Below are 22,886 nucleotides of genomic sequence, written 5' to 3'. Positions count from 1 at the left end.
ATTATTGTCTGCCACTGTGTGTATTTTATTACAAATATTTAAACATTTTCTATTATTTGAGCAACACATTTAGAGGATTTTGCACAATTGGTGGAGGTATGCATTCTCAAAGTACTCTCAAATATAATGTTGTTTCTGTGGGAATATTCACATTAAATATTGTTTGATTGTTCATTCAAAAAACGAATGAGCATGTATTACATTTTCACAGCTGCTGAATGAACACAACAAGATTTCACTGGTTAGTAATCGGTGCCCATTTGGAATAAGAAAACAAGTTCAGCTACGCAAGTTCATTTACATTGCCCATTTTACTGAAATATATTTATTTCTCCATAAAGTTGCTGAGCCTTCTTGTTTTGTGCTGATTTCAGTATGTTATATAACACATTTGATATTATATAATATGATATTATATAATACATATTTGATACATATTAGCTGCATGCTGCTCATTGGGTTCTGAATTACCTCTGAAACATGGACAACATCCTCCTTCCAATTGCTTTGGCAACAGGCATGGGCCCAATGTGGCTGCTTGACACATGCTACAGTGGCTAGATGCACAGTAACTGCACTCAAAAGATTTTCTGACATGATCCATGTTCTGTTTTTATTATTTGCTGAGTTGCTCCCTACTGTTTAACCTACTCTACATCCATATGTAATGAGAGCATCTGCTGTTTTTTATACCTTGATCATCATGTTGTGCAGTTTTTGTTATTAATGGTCATATAAGTATTTCCCATTTAGCTTACATTTAGTGTACTACTTTCTTTTTCCAAAGTGCAACAAGGATGAATAGAGTGGGCCAAGGTATGGAAGTGAATGGTTATGCATGATGTTAAATAATGCATCAAATACGGTCATGTTCTTGCTGACATTTTGCCCTCTGAATGAAAGCCAAGTAGTTTGGTGACTGCATCGGGAGCGCATGGTTATGACCTATGCAGTACATGTGACTGTAGGTTTGACTGTACAATGTGATTGAAACTGAATGGTTTGATGCTACTTCAGCTTAATCTCTATCAAGTGATGTTTGATGTTTTATTATTGGCAACATGTATCTACTGGCATATGTGTTAATGTATTGTCTTAGCCTACAGCCTTAAGTCATGTTGATGAAAATGCATGACCATGGACATTGCCAAGTGGATGTATCATCAGCAATATATAATGCCAAAATATCCATCTCCAACAATAAGAAAAGAAAGTTGCATCAAGCCAAAAGCCTGAAGCCCCTCAAAAAGAAAAAAAACCCTTTGACAGTATGAATTGTGAAGGTATTAACTTCTTATTTGGTACCGTGAAGTATGAAAACAGATCTGCATGTTTGCTGACCCAACAAAACAGCATGCTTCAATAGCAGTATGGTATATGTGAAAGACATTTACAGCCTTGAGATGAGTCACATTACAGAGGTGAAAAATGGGACAATGATGGGACATTAAGTGATACTTACCTGCCATTAAAAAAACCCATTTTGGAGCATATTTTTATCATGTCAGAATTTCTTTCTACACCATCTATACAAATGATTATTTTAAAATATACAATGTCCTCCCAATGTTCTGTGTGTGCTTAAAACACAAATCAATTTGATGACACTGAAATTGTAATCGACGACCATGTAGCATTAACTGTCTGATGTCCCTCCTCTTTGTCTTTATATGATTTTGGCTCTTTCTCAGAAAAGACATGGTTTACAGATGAGCCAGAGAATACCCACCTGAGGACCATACAGATCAAGCCTGTGAATACCCTCTCCATCAACCAAGTCAGTCAGTGTAAATCCACAAGCAGCTTGATTCCACCCATCAAAGAAGCAGAAGACGAGTGCTGAGCTCTGGACCCTCGCTGACACCTGGACGCCTTGACTCCCAGAAGACTCATCGTGTAGGTGTCAGACTGGGATATTTTATCATCTGCAAACACAAATCATCATTGGCCATTAGATGGAATGAACACATAACTGCTTTCCTCATTCACCTCTACAGCAAGCTTATTGTACATGCAGATTTAGAATCCTTGTACATGAAGACAATCATAGTCAAATGTTGCACCCACACTTAACTATTTGTTTGCACAGCTAATCTGTAGTGGTGACCAGACTCCATTATTTTTTTGTTCCATTTTGGGGAATGAGGGTCACTTGAAGGAGAACAGCAACGTAAAAATGATTACTACTGAATATTATAATTACTGGATCAAGATTTGCAAAGATAAAAGTTGCCTTTTTAGCTGTTGATGAACAACTACTACTACTGCATTTACTTTACCCAGTGTTGCAGAGTTATTCTGTACAGTATATTAAAATGTGTATTTTACATCCAGCTGCAATCCCACCACAATGGCATTGTTAGTGACTGACTCTCAGTGATTGCTTTGCCATTTGGAGCTAATTCACAACATTTGTGACAGTTATGATGGCCAGTGTCCATGTGTAAATGGCATTTGGCTCCAGCCTTATCTCTATCCATTTATATTTGTCTTATCTTTGCCTTTTTTGTCATTTGTAATAAATGTTTTCTTGTTGCTGTTTGGTTGCAATGTCCAAAACCCCAGAAATCTTATTAAGTAAAGCGTTCAAGTATCTGCAGAGTTTCTCCAGGGGTAAAAAGTTAGGGATATTCTTTTTCTTTTTTTCTTTTTTTTGGTCAATAGCCAAATATGATAGAGCTGTTTTGATGGCAACATTATGATGTAACCAAAACTCTCACACACTTTCTAATACAATAGAAGAGCTATTCATTGACTTGAGACTCCATAGACAGCAAAGCCAAATACTATAACATGGCACCATAACATAAGTCTGTAGGAGTTAAATGTAAAAGCCACATATCGCATGAAGTGGGCATCTTTTAAGTCCTCCTTTGGCTGTAAGCACTGCCTGACACAGGATTGTCTTGGAGGCCATTAAGTGCTTGCATGTACTCCATGACCAATCTTAATGCCATAATCAGACATGTTCATGCTTTTTGTAGATACATGAAAAACAGCTCTATCATAAAACTCAATTTGGGCTATTTATATGTTCTGACAGCTTCTGTTGTGTTGGTAAACCATCTTGGTGATCGCATATCTGATATATCCATAAGACAAACAAGTTATACACATCTGATGAAGCACCAATCATTTGTGTAGTTTGTAAGCAGATGAGGCCAGAATGCAGAGCCAAGAGTGGTTATTAATCATGTCTTATATAAATAATAGAGCAAAGCTATATCGGCACTGTTGTCACTTTACTTCAGGATCAATGAAGGGGAAAGAAAGGTAAAAAACAAAACAAGCAATCCATAATATCCTTAATCCACCAAGGATGCGTCACAGTCTAGCCTAGGATTTGTGTTGGATGTGAAAAGAGAAAGGTTGTGACATTTTTACTGGCACAGAGAACATCCAAACCATCCATCCCTCAGTGCCAGTAATGTGCCAGGCAGTGCTGAAGCCAATGGAGGACTCCAGAAGACCCACTGCTGCGAAAAGAGGCTTCTAGTTTGCTGAATTTAAGCAAAATTTACTTTTGCTGTGAGACTGAGAAATCTACTTTCCTCTTTGCTTTCCATCATGCAAGCTCAGAATCCGTTGTTTTAAAAAAAAAAACACAAAAAAAAAAACTTTGAATTTCTTTGAATGACGCTTCAAAAAGATCAGATTTAATGTAATTCCCTGGAGATAACTAGAACTGTAGTAAATCATTTGAAAAGTCTTAAAGCTATTTTTTAAATAATCAATTATCGATAGCAGAGCCTGATAGCAATTCATGTTTTATGACATAATTTATGTACTCTTCAAAGAAATCTGTAAAGCTTAATGTAAAATATTTCTTTCTAGTGTGTTCTTGTTTGAAAAATATTCTTGTTTGACAGTACCTGTGGGGTTGAGAGACATTCAGCATTGCGGTCTAGTTTGTATTATTTTGTGCATTTTTTTTTAGCACATTGACTTGTGGATACAATGACAGTGCTAAGTTGATATTTCTGACTATGTCATAATACCCAATAATAAATACAGTTTATTGTCTTGTACAAATAGGCTTGTACATAAATTGTACATGATTTCATTTTGTATTTTCACAAATTAAAAGCTGATGTATTGTGTTCTACAGTATGTCTTGTGTTTTTTCTACAGATTTTCCCAGAAAATGAGTTTAATATTTTGCCACCAGGCTCAGCACAGAAGACATTACTTACACATTTTACTTAAATGCATTGCACAGGGACTATATAAAGCCTTCTCAGTGATAATGACATAAGGCACTTCCTGATGGCCAGACAGATCATGTGACACTGGACACTTCGGTGCACCCTCTGGATAATGGCTGATAAAAACACTCTCCACATTCTCACCTTGGGGATGGAGAGGGCCCATCATGTTGCTTGTTAATGATTTTACACACCATGGCACTGTGGGAGACTGTCAGCATGCCAATAATATTTACAGTCTAACACCTCGCCGCTGCACAGGCAGCTAGAGAGGCCGCTGGTTTCCCTGATCCTCCTGCCAGTGGCAGTGTCACCTTCTTGGTAAACAAACACATGTAGCTATCACACTAAAAAACATTATTATTAATGTTTACATCAACTATAAGGACAACTAAATGGATTTAATGGATTTTAAATAAAGGTTACTATACAGTGATGTGCTGAGCATAATTAATATCCATGTACCATATCATATTATGATGATGATTGTCATTAATAATGTTTCGTTATCAACCGCTATCACATACAGTAGGAACATGCAGTAAAGCACTGATTTGTTCGAGAAATGTACAGTAGAAGAAGCAGTTTTACAAACAGAAATAATCTCACTGGATAATTTAAACCACAATGGTTTAAGACAAAAACAACAGCTCAGCTAGCTAAGGAGTGTTATTTAACCATAGCGAATTGTGGTTTCAACAGTTGGCCTAGCTCAGTGATTTCCAACCAGGAGTGGTCATACACCAGGGCGTACTTCTGCAGTTACCAATAGGTATGTGGAAAGACTGTGGAGTAGCTCAGCTAATTTGAAAAAATAGAAACTTACTATTTTTGTTTTTAAAAAGTATATCTATAATCTAAAAAAAAACAAAAAGCAAAAACATTAGTTGGGCTACCTCTTGTTAGTTATGGCATTCTCTGATGAAACTGAAATTGTTACAACCATAAACTGCATTATTTACAATTTTGTAACTTATGTTGAATGATATGTGATATATACTATAATAGTTCACATTTATATCAGCCAACATATCTTCTGAAAAACTGATTTAGTTAATGAGATTTATTTTCCCAAGAAAAATCTGTGCAACTACAACTTCAAACTGGAGTCACTAGCTACCACACTGTGCTGTGCGTGTATATACACACAAAAATCCATGGTCCCCCTGTGAAGACAACTCTTGTCCAGCTGCACAGGCTTGGCTCGTGATAATAGTTTCCATGACAATGCAGCACTATCATCAATGCCAGCCTGGATAAACAGTGATCCTTTACCAAAACAAGGGGGTCATTATACTGAAGCTTGTCAAATCAATGTTGAGAGTGTCCTGGCTGATTAAGGCGTCCCCTCTCAGTCCTGACACAGTGTCAATACTGGCTGGCCTGTGGCGGCACACTCCCATGATTGGACTGAAATGCCTATCAGTCAGGCAGCTGAGCTGGACTAATGATTCCCTGTGCTGCCTATTAGAGGGACATGACAATTTAATCCTGTGGGCCAGGCAAGGAAAAAGTGACCTTGGTGCTTTATATTGAGGCTGAGGTAAATTGACAAGAGCAGATAAATCTTTACCTTGGGCTATTAACAGAATTAAAGAACAACAACAAAGGCAGAGGGCCCTCTCGTTTTTGTTTTGTTTGCCCCTGCTTTTCTAAACCCTATTATATAAAAATCCCCTTACATTTGAACATAATCTGACAAAAAGGAACCAAAAAATATCACAGCATCATTAAAACTTTTGTATTTTTATAATATCTAAAACATTTCCCCTCTGTGCAGGTACCATCGATCCAATGCTTAGAACAACAAAGGGTCAAATAAAAGCCATAGGTTGAATTCTTCTTTGCTTTGCAGTCAAGCTGGAATATTGAAAGTGGATATTGCTTGAAGCTCAAGGTTTTTCAGATGTTCAAAGCCATTCCAGCATGGCCCCGGGGCAAGGTATATTGCCTTGGACATCTATCTTAAGGCTATGAGAACATTGTCTACATGGTTGGAAAAAGGCCATGTGTTTACACAGATGTTTCAAGCTTTTAGCACACAGATCTTCCTGTACCAAGTTGCACCACCATCTTTTGTGCCAAGGGCCATATACATTTTGCATTAGTTTACCCTTTGATACAGAAATGAAGGAGGGCAGGAGAGCTTGTACGCTTGCATGCACTATATAAAACAAAATAAAGATTCTCAGCGCTGCCACTTGAATATTTCTCTGAATATGATTTAAATTGAGGAAAACTTTACTGTTAACATTTCCTTCACAAAGACTTAATTTGTTTCTCTCTCTTTTCTTTTTTTTAAATAGTTGACCTGTACGCAGAAGAAACATTATGCCTCTCCACATTTCTACTGGAGAAACAGCAAACAAATGGCAAAAGATAAGGATTTCATCCCTGCTGTAAGGATAGATTGTCGGCACTGGGAGGCAATTTGCCTGTAAGGCACAGTTGCTGCACTGACCCTTTATGTTCCCTGTAAAGGTCAACATTTCTTTTTCTTTTGTTTCACTCCATGCATGCATAAATCAAAGCTCTTGGCTATTTTCATGTTTGAAGTGGGAAATACCACTCATCAAAAACAAAATATAACCTGTACAATCATAGTATATTTCCACTTTAATATAAAATACCATATGTAGTTAGTTAAATGTGGTTTGGTTTCAGATATAATTGTTTTAAGGTGGATGCAATTTGGCTCAGCATCTGCAATCAGACATTTCCTGTTTTTGTGGTACTACATTATAATTTTGCTCATTTAAAACACCTTCTCCTTTGCTTCCATGCAAAGAAATTAGCAGTAACGTACAGCAAACAGATGGCACTCCCATAACATCACTTCTCAGCCCAAGTTGTAAACATGATTTACAATTTGCAAGATATTATTTACTGTGATTCATGTTTCTGTCAGTTCAATACAGGAGGTTAATAGAAATGCCAGCATGCTCGCTGATTTACTTAGTAAAATTTTCATCCCAAGGTTCAGGTTCAGAAGATTGGAGTCAGAGAGAGTTACAGGATTCATGCATTATGCAGAAGAAGCTGACACGACCTTCAGCCATCACAGTCTTTTCTATATATCACACTGGGCTTGACCCTCCCAAGGCCAGAGGGAGCATTTGATATATTTAACCACTACTGCCATTAAATTACTCACATTCTTTATGAGCTGAAGCCATTTTATACAGCTAGCAACATGAAGGCAATATAATTTTGATTAAAAGTGGTTTTACACTTTGTATTTGCCTTTTACCGCGGGTGATGCTTCAGCAATAAGGAAGACATTCATAAGTCAAAAGCAAACTAAATCAACAAATAAATCTCCTGCATGGGCCTTTGGATTTTTATGTCTCACATTATGGCTTCACCATATGTTGGCCATATGTAGAAATAAAAGAAGAAAATCTGCTCCTGCTGCTTGATACAGAACACATCATAAAATGATAGGAAATAAAGTGCTGTTTTAGAGTGTGAGGTCCATTTTAATATAATTGGCTTTAGAATTATTTATGACATTAATTGCTACATTATCGACTGGCTGTCAGCTCTTTGGGCTTGCAGTACATTCTTCTTCACAAAGAGCGCTAGCTCAGCCTAAAGTAGACTGACAAGCTAATTATACGATCTTCCCTCTCAATGATAAATGTCACTAATGTGAATCTGGCCCAGAAATAAGACTCCCTAGTTGCCTCAGCCGCAAAAGTTACCAACTCCAGCCAGGATCTTTAGTTAGGGACGCTTCACTCTGCTTCATTTCCTCCTGAATCGAGTTATCTTAAAGAATTCAAGCCCTAAATTTTAAAATTGCTCGTTAGGTTAAGTGTATTATCTGTGGAGGCAAACCTGAATTTACACCTATTTATATCTACTTAAATATGTACTCTCAATGAATAACGAGTATTTGATAGTGTATTCTATTTTTAAAACCATTTTGCATCAGGAGCATTTTACCCCCAGAAGTGTTCAACGGCAAACATCAAAAACATTTTCCCGTCACTCCACCCCAAAATGTTTCATATGAATTTTATTTTAATGATGCTGTTTACATATTCCAACTTCACTTAGGATATATCCTGACAACAATGAGAGCTGACACATACCAAACTTGGTATGTCCCAGAGCCATCTTCAATGGCTGGGACGCTGTCAGCTCCACCTACATCAGTGACAGTGTCTCAATGGTAGCGCGACACATGTCAGAAACTTTTAAATGTCTGCTCTTTTCAGCAGAGTGCTTCTGCAGCCCAAAGATGTCATTTTATGTGTATTAATGTTTGTATGAATACTGGTCAAAGAGTAAGCAGTCTGTGCTGCAATATCGGCATAGTGTGAGTATGAAGCACGTACTTTATCATCACTCTGAGGTTCAATTGAACCGTCTTCACCAATAAACTCATATTCTTGAAACATATTCCTTTAATCTTTTTTTTTTTCTTTATACGATATCTAATTAATTAATGATATAATTACTCTCCAGTTCAATCAGGCAGCTATCAGCAAAAGAAAAATTCAGCCTTACGATCAGATGTTTGGGCAGGAAAAGCCATCTCTGGTGATTGCACATGCCTAGTGCAGCCCCGACACACATCTGAACTTCGACCTCCTTTGATCAGCAGTTTTGGCAAGGCAATCCATCATGGTGCTCTTACTGTCAGAAGAGGTGCCTGGCTGCAGCTGTGTGTCACTGGCTAAGAGGGGCTGCTTAAAGGCAATCATGTCAACCTCCACACGACTGCTCAGACTCCCAGATTGAAGGAGGACTTGACAGGGCCAGAAGAGTCAGCTGAAGACACTGGAGGGCTGTGTCTGATTGCTCTGTGGCAATAAAGTGATGGCTGATGTTATCCTCTGTGAACAACCAACTGAATCGACTCAAAAAAGGTGGAAATTCAACAAATGAATGCACGACCTTTCTGCTAAACTATGGCTTTCACCCTCCTTTGCTTTTGAGTTGGTACAGTTGATACACATTGTATAGGGAAAAGGGTAGGATGATGTTTTAAGAACAAAAACGAGGTTCTGTTTTTATTTGAAATGCATTTTAACTTTTCTGTCAAAATTCTATACATGAAAGAAATCCTTTACCCGTGATCTAAAGCTGTTTAACATTATGAAACGACAGGATATGAACAATTTTTAGTCTGACCTTCAAAAAATGTTTCTGCCTCAGGACAATGTCTAGACAGACAGATTATTATTTAAAGGGATCACTGGCTGAACAGTATGTTGAAATTAGAAGAAATCTAAAATCCTTTATTATTATTTTTAGACTTTTCTCCAGCAAGGTTTCAGGGTGTGCTGACCTTACATAAACACATCAAAAACAACAAACCCAGTGGGAATAAAATATATTTACATGCTCAGGAAAACTGGTGGATGAGTGGGTTTTTGCCCAGGGCAGGAAAATGATATGGGTGTATTGCGCTGATGTATACAATATAGATATTTGGAAGAAAGCCTGGATTCTTGTACATAAAGAGAACTCCTGAGCAGCAGGTTAGGTCGTCTTTGCACACCCAATGCCACTTGTCAGATCCTGTAGCATGTAGCGACATACTGGTATAAATAAGGCGAACGGTGAGTGATATTCCAGTTCCACTGCCAATGATTTCCTGGCGGGAAAGCAGATAGCGTGTTTCCCGTCACTTCTATAGAGGCACCGAGTGCATTAATGGCAAAAACAGGCCTGACTTTCAGACAAAGAAGCTGAGTGACGGCTTGCTGACTGCAGCTCCGAGTGTGCAATAACATGATGTGAAAGGACATTGTCAGGAGCCGAGGAGACGAGCCCAGATTGTACATGGTGACAGAAAACAGAGATGAGGACAGAGATACTGGTGCCATATTAGTAGCCAGCATATTCAAACACCATCCTTGAGTCTAAGCAAACTTGACATCACCTCCAATGGCTTCAAAGTGTTTGCTCCCCTCCACCACCACTACCACCCGCCCCCCCTCTCTCCTCTGTCTGCAGCCAGCTTTCCCCTCTGATGTGTCTCCAGACTCCGCTCTCTCTTATGTAGAGAGTTACCAGCAGGCCTGTTCTGTCAGGACAGGAGGATAGGGGCGCAGCGGCCTGCGGATACCCTCAGTCAATCTACATTTGGTCACCGCGGTGGGAAGTGTGCTCATTTTTTCCGATATCTGAGCTACTTGAGGTGATCCGAACACTGAAGTGTGAGGAGCTGTCACCTTGCATAAAGCTCCCCACCAGCGGAAGATGTACGTCTCCTGATATGCAAACGGGGGGAGGGGGTGGCGAGTTCTCTGTCCTGATAGGCTACGAGGACACATGGGACTCTATAAAAGAGGGGGGCATGTATTCCACTCTGTCCGCCTGGGGACAAGAGGTCGGCGGGGAAGGAGGCAGCTCATCACCAGGCCCCCTGCAGTCTCAGGACAGATTTATGCTGTTACTGGGCCAAACATGCGGGAGATATTTTAATGCCGTATCAAAATATCAACAAGAGACCAGCAGAGAGAAGCATCAACAATCGATACATTATTGCTTTTGCAGAAAGTTGGAAGACAAAAAGAGCACTGTTAAACCCTACACTACAAGAATTATTTAGCTAGTATAACTTTGAATGGAGCTGTTTGTTTTAGTTTTGTGTTTTTACTGGAAGGTGTGCTGTAAACCTGCCCACTGGCAGTGGCAGGCACCTCTGTTTGTGCTCCACAGGCCATTAACAGTTCACCCCACCTTCTCCAGCAGGGCAGCAGCTGGGGAGAAAGAAGCATGCAGCAGCAGTGCAGGATCTCACAGACACAAAAAAACATGGCCAGAGGTAGGGAGGCTGGAGTACGCTCCGAGTAAAGTTGGCAGCTGTGCGGCTGTGTGTGATGAAGTGCAGCTCGCCATGAATACACTCTGGGGCTCCCTGCACAGCTGGCGACTGTAGGTTACAGTTCTGAAAGATGGAGCGCAGGAAAGGGATAGTGGGAGGAAGAGACAGATGAGGGAAACGCAGAGCTTGCATCTACACATAATTTGTCTGTGGTGGGCCAAATTCATGTAACAAGGAAGATGAGGAGGAGGGTAATAAAATGTTATTGTGTCAGTGTAAGAGAAGAATAGAGCATTCATAGGCGTCTGCAGACAATTGAAGAGTCATTAGCATGACAGCATGGAAGCAATTTGGGCACTGTGTACTGTGGATATGCAGTATGTTGGTACACTAAAGCAAATGAAAACACTGGTTATCTTTTGTGCATCTTGTAATCTTACATCGTAATACAGCCCTGTTAATGAAATATGTATGAGACACAACAAAGTCATACACAGGTGGATCAGATGTATTAACCATTAGCTTATGGAAGAAACAACAATGATACTCAAACAAGCTGTCAGGAGAACATAATCACAGTGATTTAAATGAACATTTTTATAGCCTAGCGCAATCAGTTTTTAACCTTTCAGAGTCATTAATGTGTCAAGGGGTGACACAGCCAAAGGATGTGACACTTAGCATCCAGGGTAGCCATCCACTGTATCTGTGTGCTCTCCTCTTTCATTATGTTCAAAAGAACAATTAATAGCAGTTATAATAGTGTACAAAAATCTATTAACAAAGCTATTACACTTTTATCATCACTGACAGCTTCCACACTGTAACTTACTAAACCTTACAGTACCAAAATATGAATTATGAGTTGATTTAACTAAAATGCTGACAAAGAATACTAAATATTAAAGAATACCTCTGAAATGATAAATATCAAAATTCAGACATTGTTTTTAAACAGATTATATTGTAAATTAACTGTAAACTAATGTGTATGTTTGAATAATTAATAAAATGACATAATTTGACACATTTGATTAACTGAAATATAATGGAAATGCCACTGAGCATAATGGTTGTGAAATCATTGTTGCTGAAGAAAGACAATAATGTTTACATATAGTCGAATACGTCAAAACAAGTTAAAATGCAAAGTTAAAACTGACTGACATTCAGACATCATTGGGGCATGTTGTATTTAATGAAATGTTACGCTGGCCTGCTTATTATTTATATACATTACATATTTTATCATAGATTACCCAAAGCAACCAATATGAGAGAACTGAAGTATTAGTTTAGACCATAAATCATTCATTTCCACTGTTGTTTTTGCTGATATGCTCCTGCTCCCGAAGGAAACATGGAAGCACAAGCTGATAAAGTTATGCAGACATTTATTTTTCACTTCCAGTGATTTAGCATGACTGCTTGTCGCGGTGATTTAGAGGAGACTGCAGTCTGCATTCTGTTTATTGTGACCATACAAGTGCAGCGCCTGCATGCTTTCAACTTCAGGGTTATTGATTAAAGTTTTAAATGGTTGCCATATTACCCAGGGACTTCTGGGAGATTAATTTGCGTCAATGTTCATCTGTAATTCATTAGCCATTTAGACAGCTCAACCACAAGGACTCTGACTATAGAGAAAAGGCAATTTTTCACACAGTGAAAGTACGAGAGCCAACAAGATGCTACTAACAGTAACATACAATAGATTTCATGTTGCAAAGAGGATTCGGTTCAAGACTGAGCATGATTATGTTTGAAGTTTGGAATGAAATAGAATTTCTCCAACACGAGGAAAATCTGATGTATCTACCAGTCTTATATGATAAACTACTACATATGCACAAATTAAAATGTCCACCAATCAGTTTATTCTATATCAACAGTGAAACAAATGACTATGTATAATGTGAAAGGGGTCATTCAGAGACAAACCCACCCAACTACGCACTTCCAAGCATTTTAGCCTATTTTAGACTCTAGTTTTCTTGTTTCATTTTACAGCAAATTTAGTGCATGGTTCAACCTTGTTTATGGTAGACAGGCAGCAGTTTTGAGCATAAAGCTCTGATAAACACACAAACCATTTCCTGCCAAGCACTAAAAAACAGATAGAGTTAGCCAGCTGATAAAGACAGTCAAACATCTAGCAGCTACAGATTGGTATATATTCTAGTGGAGACAAAAATAGAGCTACCATAAAAAGAGAGTGAATATTAGACTTTTGTTCATCAGGAAGCTACAAACACACCTCCAAATAAATGATAATATTGCTGCGTGTCTGCTGGATGTGTAAAAATGCGACTGTTTGCTAACATGTTAGCCATAGCATAGAAGGGCAAAGTGTGACCAGAACTTCCAGGTTCTGTTCTAGCACTGGGAAAACCTCATTCAAAATCACATTGACATTGGTAATAACACTAATTACTTGAAATTTAGCCACGAAACATAGCCTTACTCAACAATATGTACGTAGATAAGGATGGCCATTAAAAGAACTTACAAGATTACTATAGTGTATTTAATATATCTGTATATATGTAATATATCATTTTAGTTTTGCCTCTTTTATCTCTGTTATGTGTATATTTGAGTTAATTGTAACCAATCATTGCAACAAATAAATTTATTTCACCAAATTCATCAGGTTTTACGTTGCTTCTCTTTCTCCTAGAGCTGGGTTATAACAGTGACCTTTCATTGAGACTAATTCACATAAGGCCTTGACCTTCGTGGGTTAAACGCCACCAGCTCGACAGAATGAGGCGAGTCCATTTCTCACATCCATGAAGGCCATGGATGAGTCCAGTATCTGCAGTTAGATTAGACATGTTTGTAATAACAACAAGACTTTGAGGACAGAACAGTGTAGAGGTTTTGAGACAGCAGAGATTACAGCTAAAAAGTTAGAACGATGACATTAGAAGAGAGCACTGGTTAAAACCATGGATATGGAGGTTACGATGACCTAAGTACCCACGCTGATGTGCTTTTAAAGTTTCATGGAAGCTGTAGTTCTTTGTATGGCATTAAAATCCTAAAGGTTTCAACTTCTAATACCGTGCTGTTGACGGTTCCTAATTTGTCTTAGAATATGGACAACAGATTTCTTGAAAAATAATACATCACCATCCAGTTTTGATTTGAGACGACATAGAGAACAAAAAATATGACTGTGAATATGACAACTGAGCTGGCTGCGTATGAAGGCAAGTTGTGTCCTGAGGCTTTGGGTCAGCAGTCAATTAAATTATCACACTAAACTGAAAGACTTTTAAAATCCCCTTACTGAATAATGGTTGTCAGACACTCTGTATCCACCATGATGTTCTGTAGAAAAGGTTGCTGCAATGGGATTAGGGCTTGATCCTCAGCTACAGCTGTGCCCAGTCTAAAATGACTATCCTCTTATCTCAAGGCAACAGAGCTACATTATGTTATGTACCGACTTCGTCAAGATAGAATGGATGTCATTGAAATTAATTTAATCTTCCTTAAATTAGCTTCTGACTATGATCTCTCTCAGTCAGAATTTATGTCCTCCAGAATTCAATTTCCTCCACGGTGTGATATGCTTTTATCAGTTGGTAACTATTCGGTGGCCTCCAATAATGAGAGCTGTCACAGAGACCAGAAGCGGATAGTGTTTGATGGCGACCATCTTGTGACCACTAGAACTGTCGCCCACATCTACCAGGGATTAAGAAAAAATAAAAGACTTGATGCTTCCCAGACTTTACACAGCAGCTCTCATTATAGGGAATAGTAATTTCAGAATCAGATGCTGATCAATCTGGAATTACTTTAATCCAATTACTAGTCATTAGACCAGTAGAGTGTATCAGTGTTTGATTCAGGGTTGCTGAAATGAAAGAAAAGGGCATCTGATGTCAGAAATGTTTTGAGTCACGATGGCAAGATAACAGCGTAAAGCAGAGAAAGACGCCTTTAAACTTGTTTCCACCCCAGTTCTTGCACAGAATTCTACAATAAATCAATTAACTGATAACACTTTATTGGATGGTAATGTTTATGGGATGTTTAACTTGTTGAAGTTATAGATAAACTGGTACTATAGTAGCTGTCAGTTTACATAAGTGCTGAAGTGATTAGTCAATTGATCACAAAAAAATCCTTTCACAACCATTTGCTTATATGTATCATTTCAAGTAATTTACACGAGAATCTACAGCCATGCTAGCAGGTCTATGAGGCTGTGGTTAAGCATGTGCTAAATCTCAGCATGCTAGCAATGACAATGTTAACATGTTGATGTTTGGCAGGTATAATGTGTACCATTTTCACCATCTTGGTTGTTTGCATTTAACATTTGCTATTTAGCACTGAACACAATGTACAACTGAAACTAATGGAAACATCATTAGTTTTGCAGGTATTTGGTCATAAACCAAAGTATTAGTTAAAAATTTGACTTCATGAAAAGTTACTGTAATTCACCCTGGTGGGGACATGATTGGTTGTGTACCAAATTTCATGGCAATTTATCCAATAGTTGTAGAGACATTTCACTCAAAAATACAAATGTCAACCTCATGGTGGCGCTAGAGGAAAAGTCAGGGGATCACCAAAGTCAGTAGGACACACAGCCTGATGACCATGTATGTCTGTACATGGATATCTGTGTTTCACTGGATAATTGAAAACTCTGACCTGCTGGTGGTGCAGGGGGAAAGTTTTTATGCTGTTCAGACTAAAAAGTCAAACTGAAGATGTCACCTTAGTCTTTTGGACTTGGCGATTGGTCATTATTTTTTCACATTTTACAGACTAGCAATTAAGTAATAATGAAAATAATAATTAATTGCAGCCCTGATTTATAGCACAATACAGAAACCTTAAAAAGCTGGCATATTCTGAGAGAAAAATGTATCCCAAAACCCACTGCTAAATAAAAATAAGGTACTCTTTCCTATCTGACAATTTGACAACAGAGACAGTTATATATTTTGAGACCATATAAGCTCTGCCATGTGTTCTTTTCACCAGAAAATCCAGAATGTCACTTCCTACCTGAGATGTTAGGTGCCCACCCGGCTGTCTGGTCCCCATTATTACTTTCATCTCGTCTCAGCTCCTGATGCTTAATAAGCTAGTACCTGAGGGTCCTGCCTCCATCTCTAAACTCTGATTTGATGTGGCAAGGAGACAGAAAACAGGGAAGAGGGGGGACAGAAATAAAAGAACAAGGGATCAAAATAACTGTGCCTGGCTGGCTGAGTGGAGTGGGGCCCATCAACACCAATAACCGTTAGCCGCGAACACGTGTGTCACAGCGAGACAAGTGTCATATCACTCAGCCCACTGCTTCATTTGACTGGAACACATCAATCACTCAGGGAAATCCACACAGACTTGCTGAGATAGGCCTCACCTCTGGCTCCCTCATTACGTTGCGTCAGTGTTAGTGAAACCTCGGCTTGTCAGGAATTCAGTGACGTCTTTCTCTACAAGAGCCTCTCTTGTCCAGTTGTTTCTATCAAAAGCAGAGTGAGATGCAACAGCGCACGGGAATCTTACAGGTATAACATGTATGTCAATGTATTTGGTGTTTTAGCTGACTTCTGCTACTACCCAGAACACAAAGCATCTGCATGGATGCACACATGTGTGCCCATGAGCTGGAGGCAAACCTCCTCGCTCATTAGTCATGACAAAGACTACTCGACACTATGACATTAAAAGATTTGTGCCTGCAACAAATGATTGTTGTCATTATTGATTACTCTAATTGTTTTTTTTATTAATCTTTTAATGTATAAAATGTCAAAAAAATTTGAAAAACTAAGACATCACAAGCCCCAAAGCTTCAAATGACCTGTTTTTCTTAAACAAATGGTCCAAAACCCAAATATATACAATTTACAATGATATCCAACAGATAGAAGCAGAAAATATTCACATTTAAGAAGCTGGAGCCAGTATATGTTTGCCGTTTTTGCTTTATAAATGACTTAAATAATTTATCAATTATCAAATTTGTTCATTTATTCTACAGCAACAATGCCCACTTATGTGCAATATGGGGGGAAAAGAAGCCCAATTTAAAAAAGCATCCTAAAAATCACATGATCAAATGTTGTCTATGAATTGACTAATTGATTAATTGACAAACGTGCTCACTTTCCTGCACCAGATGTCATACTTGAACGTTTATTGACATCCAAAATAATGAACGTTATTAATATCTCATGTATGACACTGCAGGTCTTTCATAAAACTCATTATTTAAACTCAAAATCTCTATGTACAGAGTGAAAATGAGAAAGTGTCCCTCTGCGGCGGGCTTAAACCAAGGATTAAAGGCTTATTAACAAAGGCCTCCCTTGAAAGCCCGGCTCTCTCCCTGGCCACCGCCATGCTGCGCCCAGCTGTGTATACAACTCCGACAGGTAGAATAATAACGGTTATACATCACTGCACCTGAGAGCCCAATCATCTAAATCTTCCCCTGCCACTACCTCCCAGACTCCATTACTTTATTGACACGCAATCTTAAGAAGGAGAGAAATATTGCACATGTAAGGTCACTTGGTTATGAAGACATATTATCATATTATCTGCATGAGGGTTGTAGGGCTCAGGCCTGACAAAGCTAATTATAATTGGACATGATACAGAGCTCAGAGCATATTACGTGCTTGGCTGCATGACAAAGTCGCAGCTGAGATATGAGGGGAGAGAGGAGTGGAACATGAGCTGAAACTCAATGCGAAGTGGGTGAAGCTGTGCAATAACAGCAGCGAGCTCTCTGATGATAATTTATGGATACATCCTCTATAAGCACCGGGCCAAACCTGTTCATGCTTGTTCACAGAGCACAAGATGGAAAGAGCCAGTTGTTCAAATACAAATTTCTTATGCGTGCTGACTTGAAACAGCTCTGCCCAAATGTCACATTTTGTTAGTGACAACAAAAGTGGCCCTGTGGCTTCTTATCTCCACTCCCAAGGTTATTTCAGTATCACCAGACACAAACAACTGTTTCTGTTTTTCTTCTTAAATGACTAAATCCTTGTGCTGCCTCCTTCAAAGAAGCCATTTACCTCCAAACAGTGATGCATTATTTTTAAAGCTGGCTCGTTCAAACTCGAATCAGTCGTCGCAAAAATTAAATCAACCTCAGAGAATAACAGGCAAAAAAAAGTCAAAGTCAAGTGATACTGTACATCTGTTCTAGTAATCGCATCACAGGGGTCATGATCAGTGCTGGATCGAGTAGCCGCGATTTGTGAGCAGACCCAGAGGTCAGATGTTAACTTTAGTTTAATAGTGTCAGGCACAAAGATGGTTTTTCCCTACTCATTTGCAGTGATTCATGGCTTCAATGCTCTATTAATATAATATGCATTCACTTAAGCCCATGAATATGACTATTTTTACAACTGGGCTCAAGTCTATTACTGTAAGACAGCACTATTTAACTTCCCACTTCTTAAATAGCTGTCATCTGTGGACTAATGGAAATGTACTGAAATGGAAAAATTATGATCATTTCAAATGAGCTGACTTTAAGGTTAATTTGAGGAGTTCAATTTGCATAATGTATGACGTTAGCAGTCGGTAGGCTGTGATCCCCCCATGACTCAGTTGAGTATCTTCTTTCAGTAAAATGTCAAATAAGATACACCTCGGAAAAAAAATTATTTCTTACTTGACCCTAGTGGTATTTAGCCATATGGAGATATCTGGTTTTATATTTAAGGTTTTGAGATCCACGACTTACCCAAGACTTCTGACACCACCCCGATACAATGGTGGTTAAAGCGATTACATCTCTGGTACTCAAAGCATCAAAAAAATTAAACATGAAAAACTCAGCAGTAACACCCCCTTCCTCGCTTTGACATTTTTCAAAAAAAATCTTTGTCAGATAATAATTCCTAATAAAAACTGAGTCGTATTTCTTGAAGAAGATGTTGCTCACTATTTCAAATATATTAAAAACTGAATTCTCCTCTCCAGTTTTGGGTTGATGCCAGAAGTCTTAGCAGCAGATATCTCAAAATAAAACTGAAATTCTCAGCATGGCTAAATACCACTAGGGGGAAATATGTTTAAGTCATTTTGTAATTGAGTTGAACTGACCCTTTAAGGCCACAAAGAAACCTTTTCATTTTTGTTTTGTTATAAAGTAGGCAGCTCTATTTTCTTGACAGAAAGCAAGACGACTGTAAACTATCAGAGTATTTGGTGGCCAGACACAGTGAAACGGCAACTGAAGTTTCTGGATTTAGTTTAATTAGAACAAAGTATCTGGATAACACACAGTGTATTCAAATCTAATCTATTGCATATGTTTCTTCTCAAAAAATAAACATGTCTACAGCGCTGTTGTGGCCTAACTTTTAAAACTCTCTCTCTGCAAAAGATACTCAAAACATCTGGAAGTCCATCTGCCAATAAATCTCCCTGATAAATGATGGTGCTTCAAAAGTCGGAGAAAAATAATGAGTGGTGCAACATCTTGGCACAACTAAAAACATACTTGAAATACAAGAGTTCATCTGAGATGCTGAGCTCTGAGACCACAAATCACAAAGGCTCAGTGTATTAGGAATTTATTTCAAAGCACATCATGTCACACACACATTTGCAACTGTATATCTTTCCAGATACTGGCGAGTGATACTGGAAATCTGGTAATGCTCATAGGTGGACTAGTTTACATTGCAACATCACATCTTGAATTTGCATGGCCCTGTTGTATATTGTTATTAAATGGCACACTTGTTTCTTCAAGCTGTTTTCCCTGAATGTGTGCAATAACAGTGAAATAAATTAAACTGTAGATCATTTTCCTGACTGGAGATAGGTCAATATGTCTGAAAATAATCAAGAATAAGCAGGGAACAGCAAGCTAACTTTAAATTACTGAACTTTTAAGCCATGCTATTTGAGCATCATGACTGTGCTTTAAACAATTAAATCTAATTAACAACTATTAAGCCTGGTGTTTCTATCTGAAAACTCACCCCAGCCATCCAGCTTTGTCATCTGGTTTCAGAAACTTGCCATGACAGGCCATTTTTCATGATTTCTCTTACATTGGAAAAACACCAGTATTTTAATTAAGAGGCCTGAATGTCCAGATGCTTACCTATTTTTTTTAAACGATTACTGATGGGAAAGCCATGAGCGAGGCAAGCAAACATCGATGAAGGCAAGCAGGTTGCAAAATAAGAATCCTCTTGAGTATGGTGAAAATTGACGTTTAAGGCTCTTTGAAGCTGTGACTGCACTGTTTGTGCCATTACATGCTCTATGCTTTTCTAACAGCACACAGTTATCTTGATGCTGCTAAAATACTTGAGTACCTTAAAACATCTTATACGACACTCATTTAAGGCTATTATGGTTAGCATTGCACCCAGAGCAATGGAATAAAACATGTCTTCTGAACGAAGCGTGATGAGTAAAGGGTCAGATGAGGGTCAAGAAGCAGATGAGTACCTGTCTGAGTTTGTGTTGCTATATGAGGACAATCCAACAGGTGGCATGAGACTCCTGCCCTACTCCCTCATTTCTTTCTTCTATAGAAGAGCGGACACAGCTGCAGGGGACTGACTATGCCTTTGTTGTGTTGTTATTTTTCATAATTGGCTACTAGACAGAAACTGAGCCTCGTATCTGCATTTCAGTGTTGATCATATAAAAGGAGCCACATTATGTTCTCTAATCTAAGAAAGTAAATGGAACATATTTGACTCAGTTTGTGTAGTGTTTTCTTTAGTAAGTCCTTGAGTGAATTTAAGAAAATATTTTTCTCCTAAACAATGCTTTTTCCTCCTTGTGCTTTCACATTAGCGCAATGAATATTAACAATATTGGCCTCTCAAGAATGTCAACAATTTTCTGGCTACTTATTTCAATATCCTCTTTGCACAAGGCTTTCATTTCCTTAGGTACGCTGTTAAAAGGCAGCTCCAGCCTGCCCTGACTAATTTCCTCTCAGCCTCACAGATCACAGGCCTTTCCCACCCAGTGCTCCCTTTGCTCCCACAAAGACCCTCGTAATCCTGCTGCTTGTCCACAATTAATCTTCCCAGTTACCACATTATTAACACAACCACCCACGGGCAGAGGATGCAAATGTAAAGCCAGGAACAAGCCTCTCTGTGTGCACTCCCCCCCCTCTTCATTCGCTCCACAGCGGAGTGGCAGGAGTGTCAATCACTCCAGGGGTTTAAACCTCTGCCCACTATCAGCATCAAGGGCTTTTCAAACTACCCCCCTTGTCTGCTGATCAAACAACGTGACCCCTCCCTCTACCAACCCCACAGTTGAGTTCCCTTTAGACTTTTTCCTCCATCTACCTTGCCCTGTTTGTCTGTTTGACTGGCTAAACACATAAGTTTCTGGTATTTCCTTTGGTTAAAATTATTAGTCAAATGACCCAAAATTAATCAACAACAATTTGATATTCAATAAACTGTTCACAAGCATTATCGTGGTATTGGTCTGTATGCAAGTAGTGTTGGAACAATCCATTCACTGATTAGTTGAGCAACAGAAAAGTGATCGCAACATGTAATCATTCGATTTTTAGGTGCCAATTAACATTTGGCAAGGGATGAAAATCAGCCCTCTTGGCTAACTCATTTTATGGCTTTTTTCCCTCTGCTGATCAACGGGCATCGTCCCAATAAAATAAGCCAACTATTTCAACAAAAAAAAATTATTTAATATGTTAAGAAATTCCCCAACATTTGTTTGTTCCAGCCACTCAGATTTGTTGCTTTCCTCTGTTTTCAATCATTATAAATAACATCTTTGGTTATTGGTTGGACAAAAAAAATAAATTTGAAAATGATGCCATTGTGATGGGTATTTGTTTGGTGTTTTCTAACATTTTAAAAACTAAATCTTAAATTTATCAATCAAAAGAGATAGCTCCTTGATTAAGGTGTCTAAAATGTAAAACAGGTTTAAAAGCAAACCACCATTACACCTGAAAAACTGAGGAAGATTGATGTATGGGAGAGATGATGTCAGGGGTTAATGTAGCTATATCAAACTAATGAAGTCAACATGTTTCATCAATGTGTCATAACAAACTGCTTATGACAAGGCATGCTTATATGATGTTATGAATGTATCTTATCTTATAATTTAAAAGTTACTTTGGTCCTGGAGTGATGCCATGTAAATGTAGATAAAACAGAAACAATACTCCCTTTTGTTTGTGTTGTTATGTTAAAGACATGTGATTACTCTAGCCATCTACTGGGGGTGAGCTCCACCAGTCGAGTCTTAGCCGTTAGCATATACTCTACAAATCATAGTCTTGATCAAAGCTGCTGCTGTGAGAATAGCTTGGCACCACTTTAAAAGAATATGAAATAATGTCCCAATCCAGCAATCCTAAAAGACCAGAAGAAAGAAAGGGAGAGCGTAAGAGCTGAATATGTGGAGGCTTTTTGAGAAGTTGTTCCCCAGTGGTTGAAATGCTATTGTGTGTCAGACAAAGGGCATGGTTTCATAGCACCCCCTTGTTTGCATGCATGACCAGCACTTTCAAATAAGGCCTTTAGATCTAAATCTCAGGCTCCACTCAGCACAGAAGGCAGCAGGCAGCTTTGTTAGTGGTGAGAAATTACTGGGGATGTCCAAACTGAAAATCAAGCGTTCACATCTCCAAACAAGAGCTTTGATTATGCTGAGGTCTACAACGGAGCCCCGCTGCGAAGACAGTCCTGCTGAGCTGAGGCATGTTGTTTACCAAAGTATCATACTGAAAGATACAAGATTGTCTTCTGCTGCTGTCGACTCTTTGGAGATTAAGCAGTGAATCATTACAGATTGAAGTTTTAGTTTAGCAAACATTTCTCAGAGGCAGAGCTGCACTCTCTGCTGAGTTTAACCTCAGCGGG

At 38.6% G+C, this 22,886-nt stretch overlaps 1 protein-coding gene and 1 long non-coding RNA gene across 8 annotated transcripts in view; one reads left to right on the top strand and one right to left on the bottom strand.

Annotated features, from left to right (window-relative positions):
• The window catches only part of LOC122970753 (calcium-activated potassium channel subunit alpha-1-like), a 97,900-nt gene extending 93,793 nt beyond the window's left edge, over positions 1–4,107 (top strand). For 5 of the 6 annotated variants that reach the window (XM_044336941.1, XM_044336946.1, XM_044336943.1 and 2 more), the window contains 2 exons: positions 788–816; positions 1,692–4,107. In XM_044336941.1, coding sequence (XP_044192876.1) covers positions 788–816; positions 1,692–1,843 — 181 coding nt within the window. In that variant the 3' untranslated portion in view covers positions 1,844–4,107. The remainder of the gene's footprint in view (positions 1–787; positions 817–1,691) is intronic. The other variant, XM_044336942.1, reaches the window with a different exon arrangement.
• Positions 1,274–22,886, bottom strand: part of LOC122970758 — a 155,077-nt gene continuing 133,464 nt past the window's right edge. For both annotated transcript variants that reach the window (XR_006399320.1, XR_006399321.1), the window contains exon 5: positions 1,274–1,925. This is a non-coding gene — a long non-coding RNA (uncharacterized LOC122970758). The remainder of the gene's footprint in view (positions 1,926–22,886) is intronic.

Source organism: Thunnus albacares, chromosome 20 (assembly GCF_914725855.1).
Source record: "Thunnus albacares chromosome 20, fThuAlb1.1, whole genome shotgun sequence".
Classification (NCBI taxonomy): domain Eukaryota; kingdom Metazoa; phylum Chordata; class Actinopteri; order Scombriformes; family Scombridae; genus Thunnus; species Thunnus albacares.
This window is presented reverse-complemented; position numbering and strand designations above follow the sequence as displayed.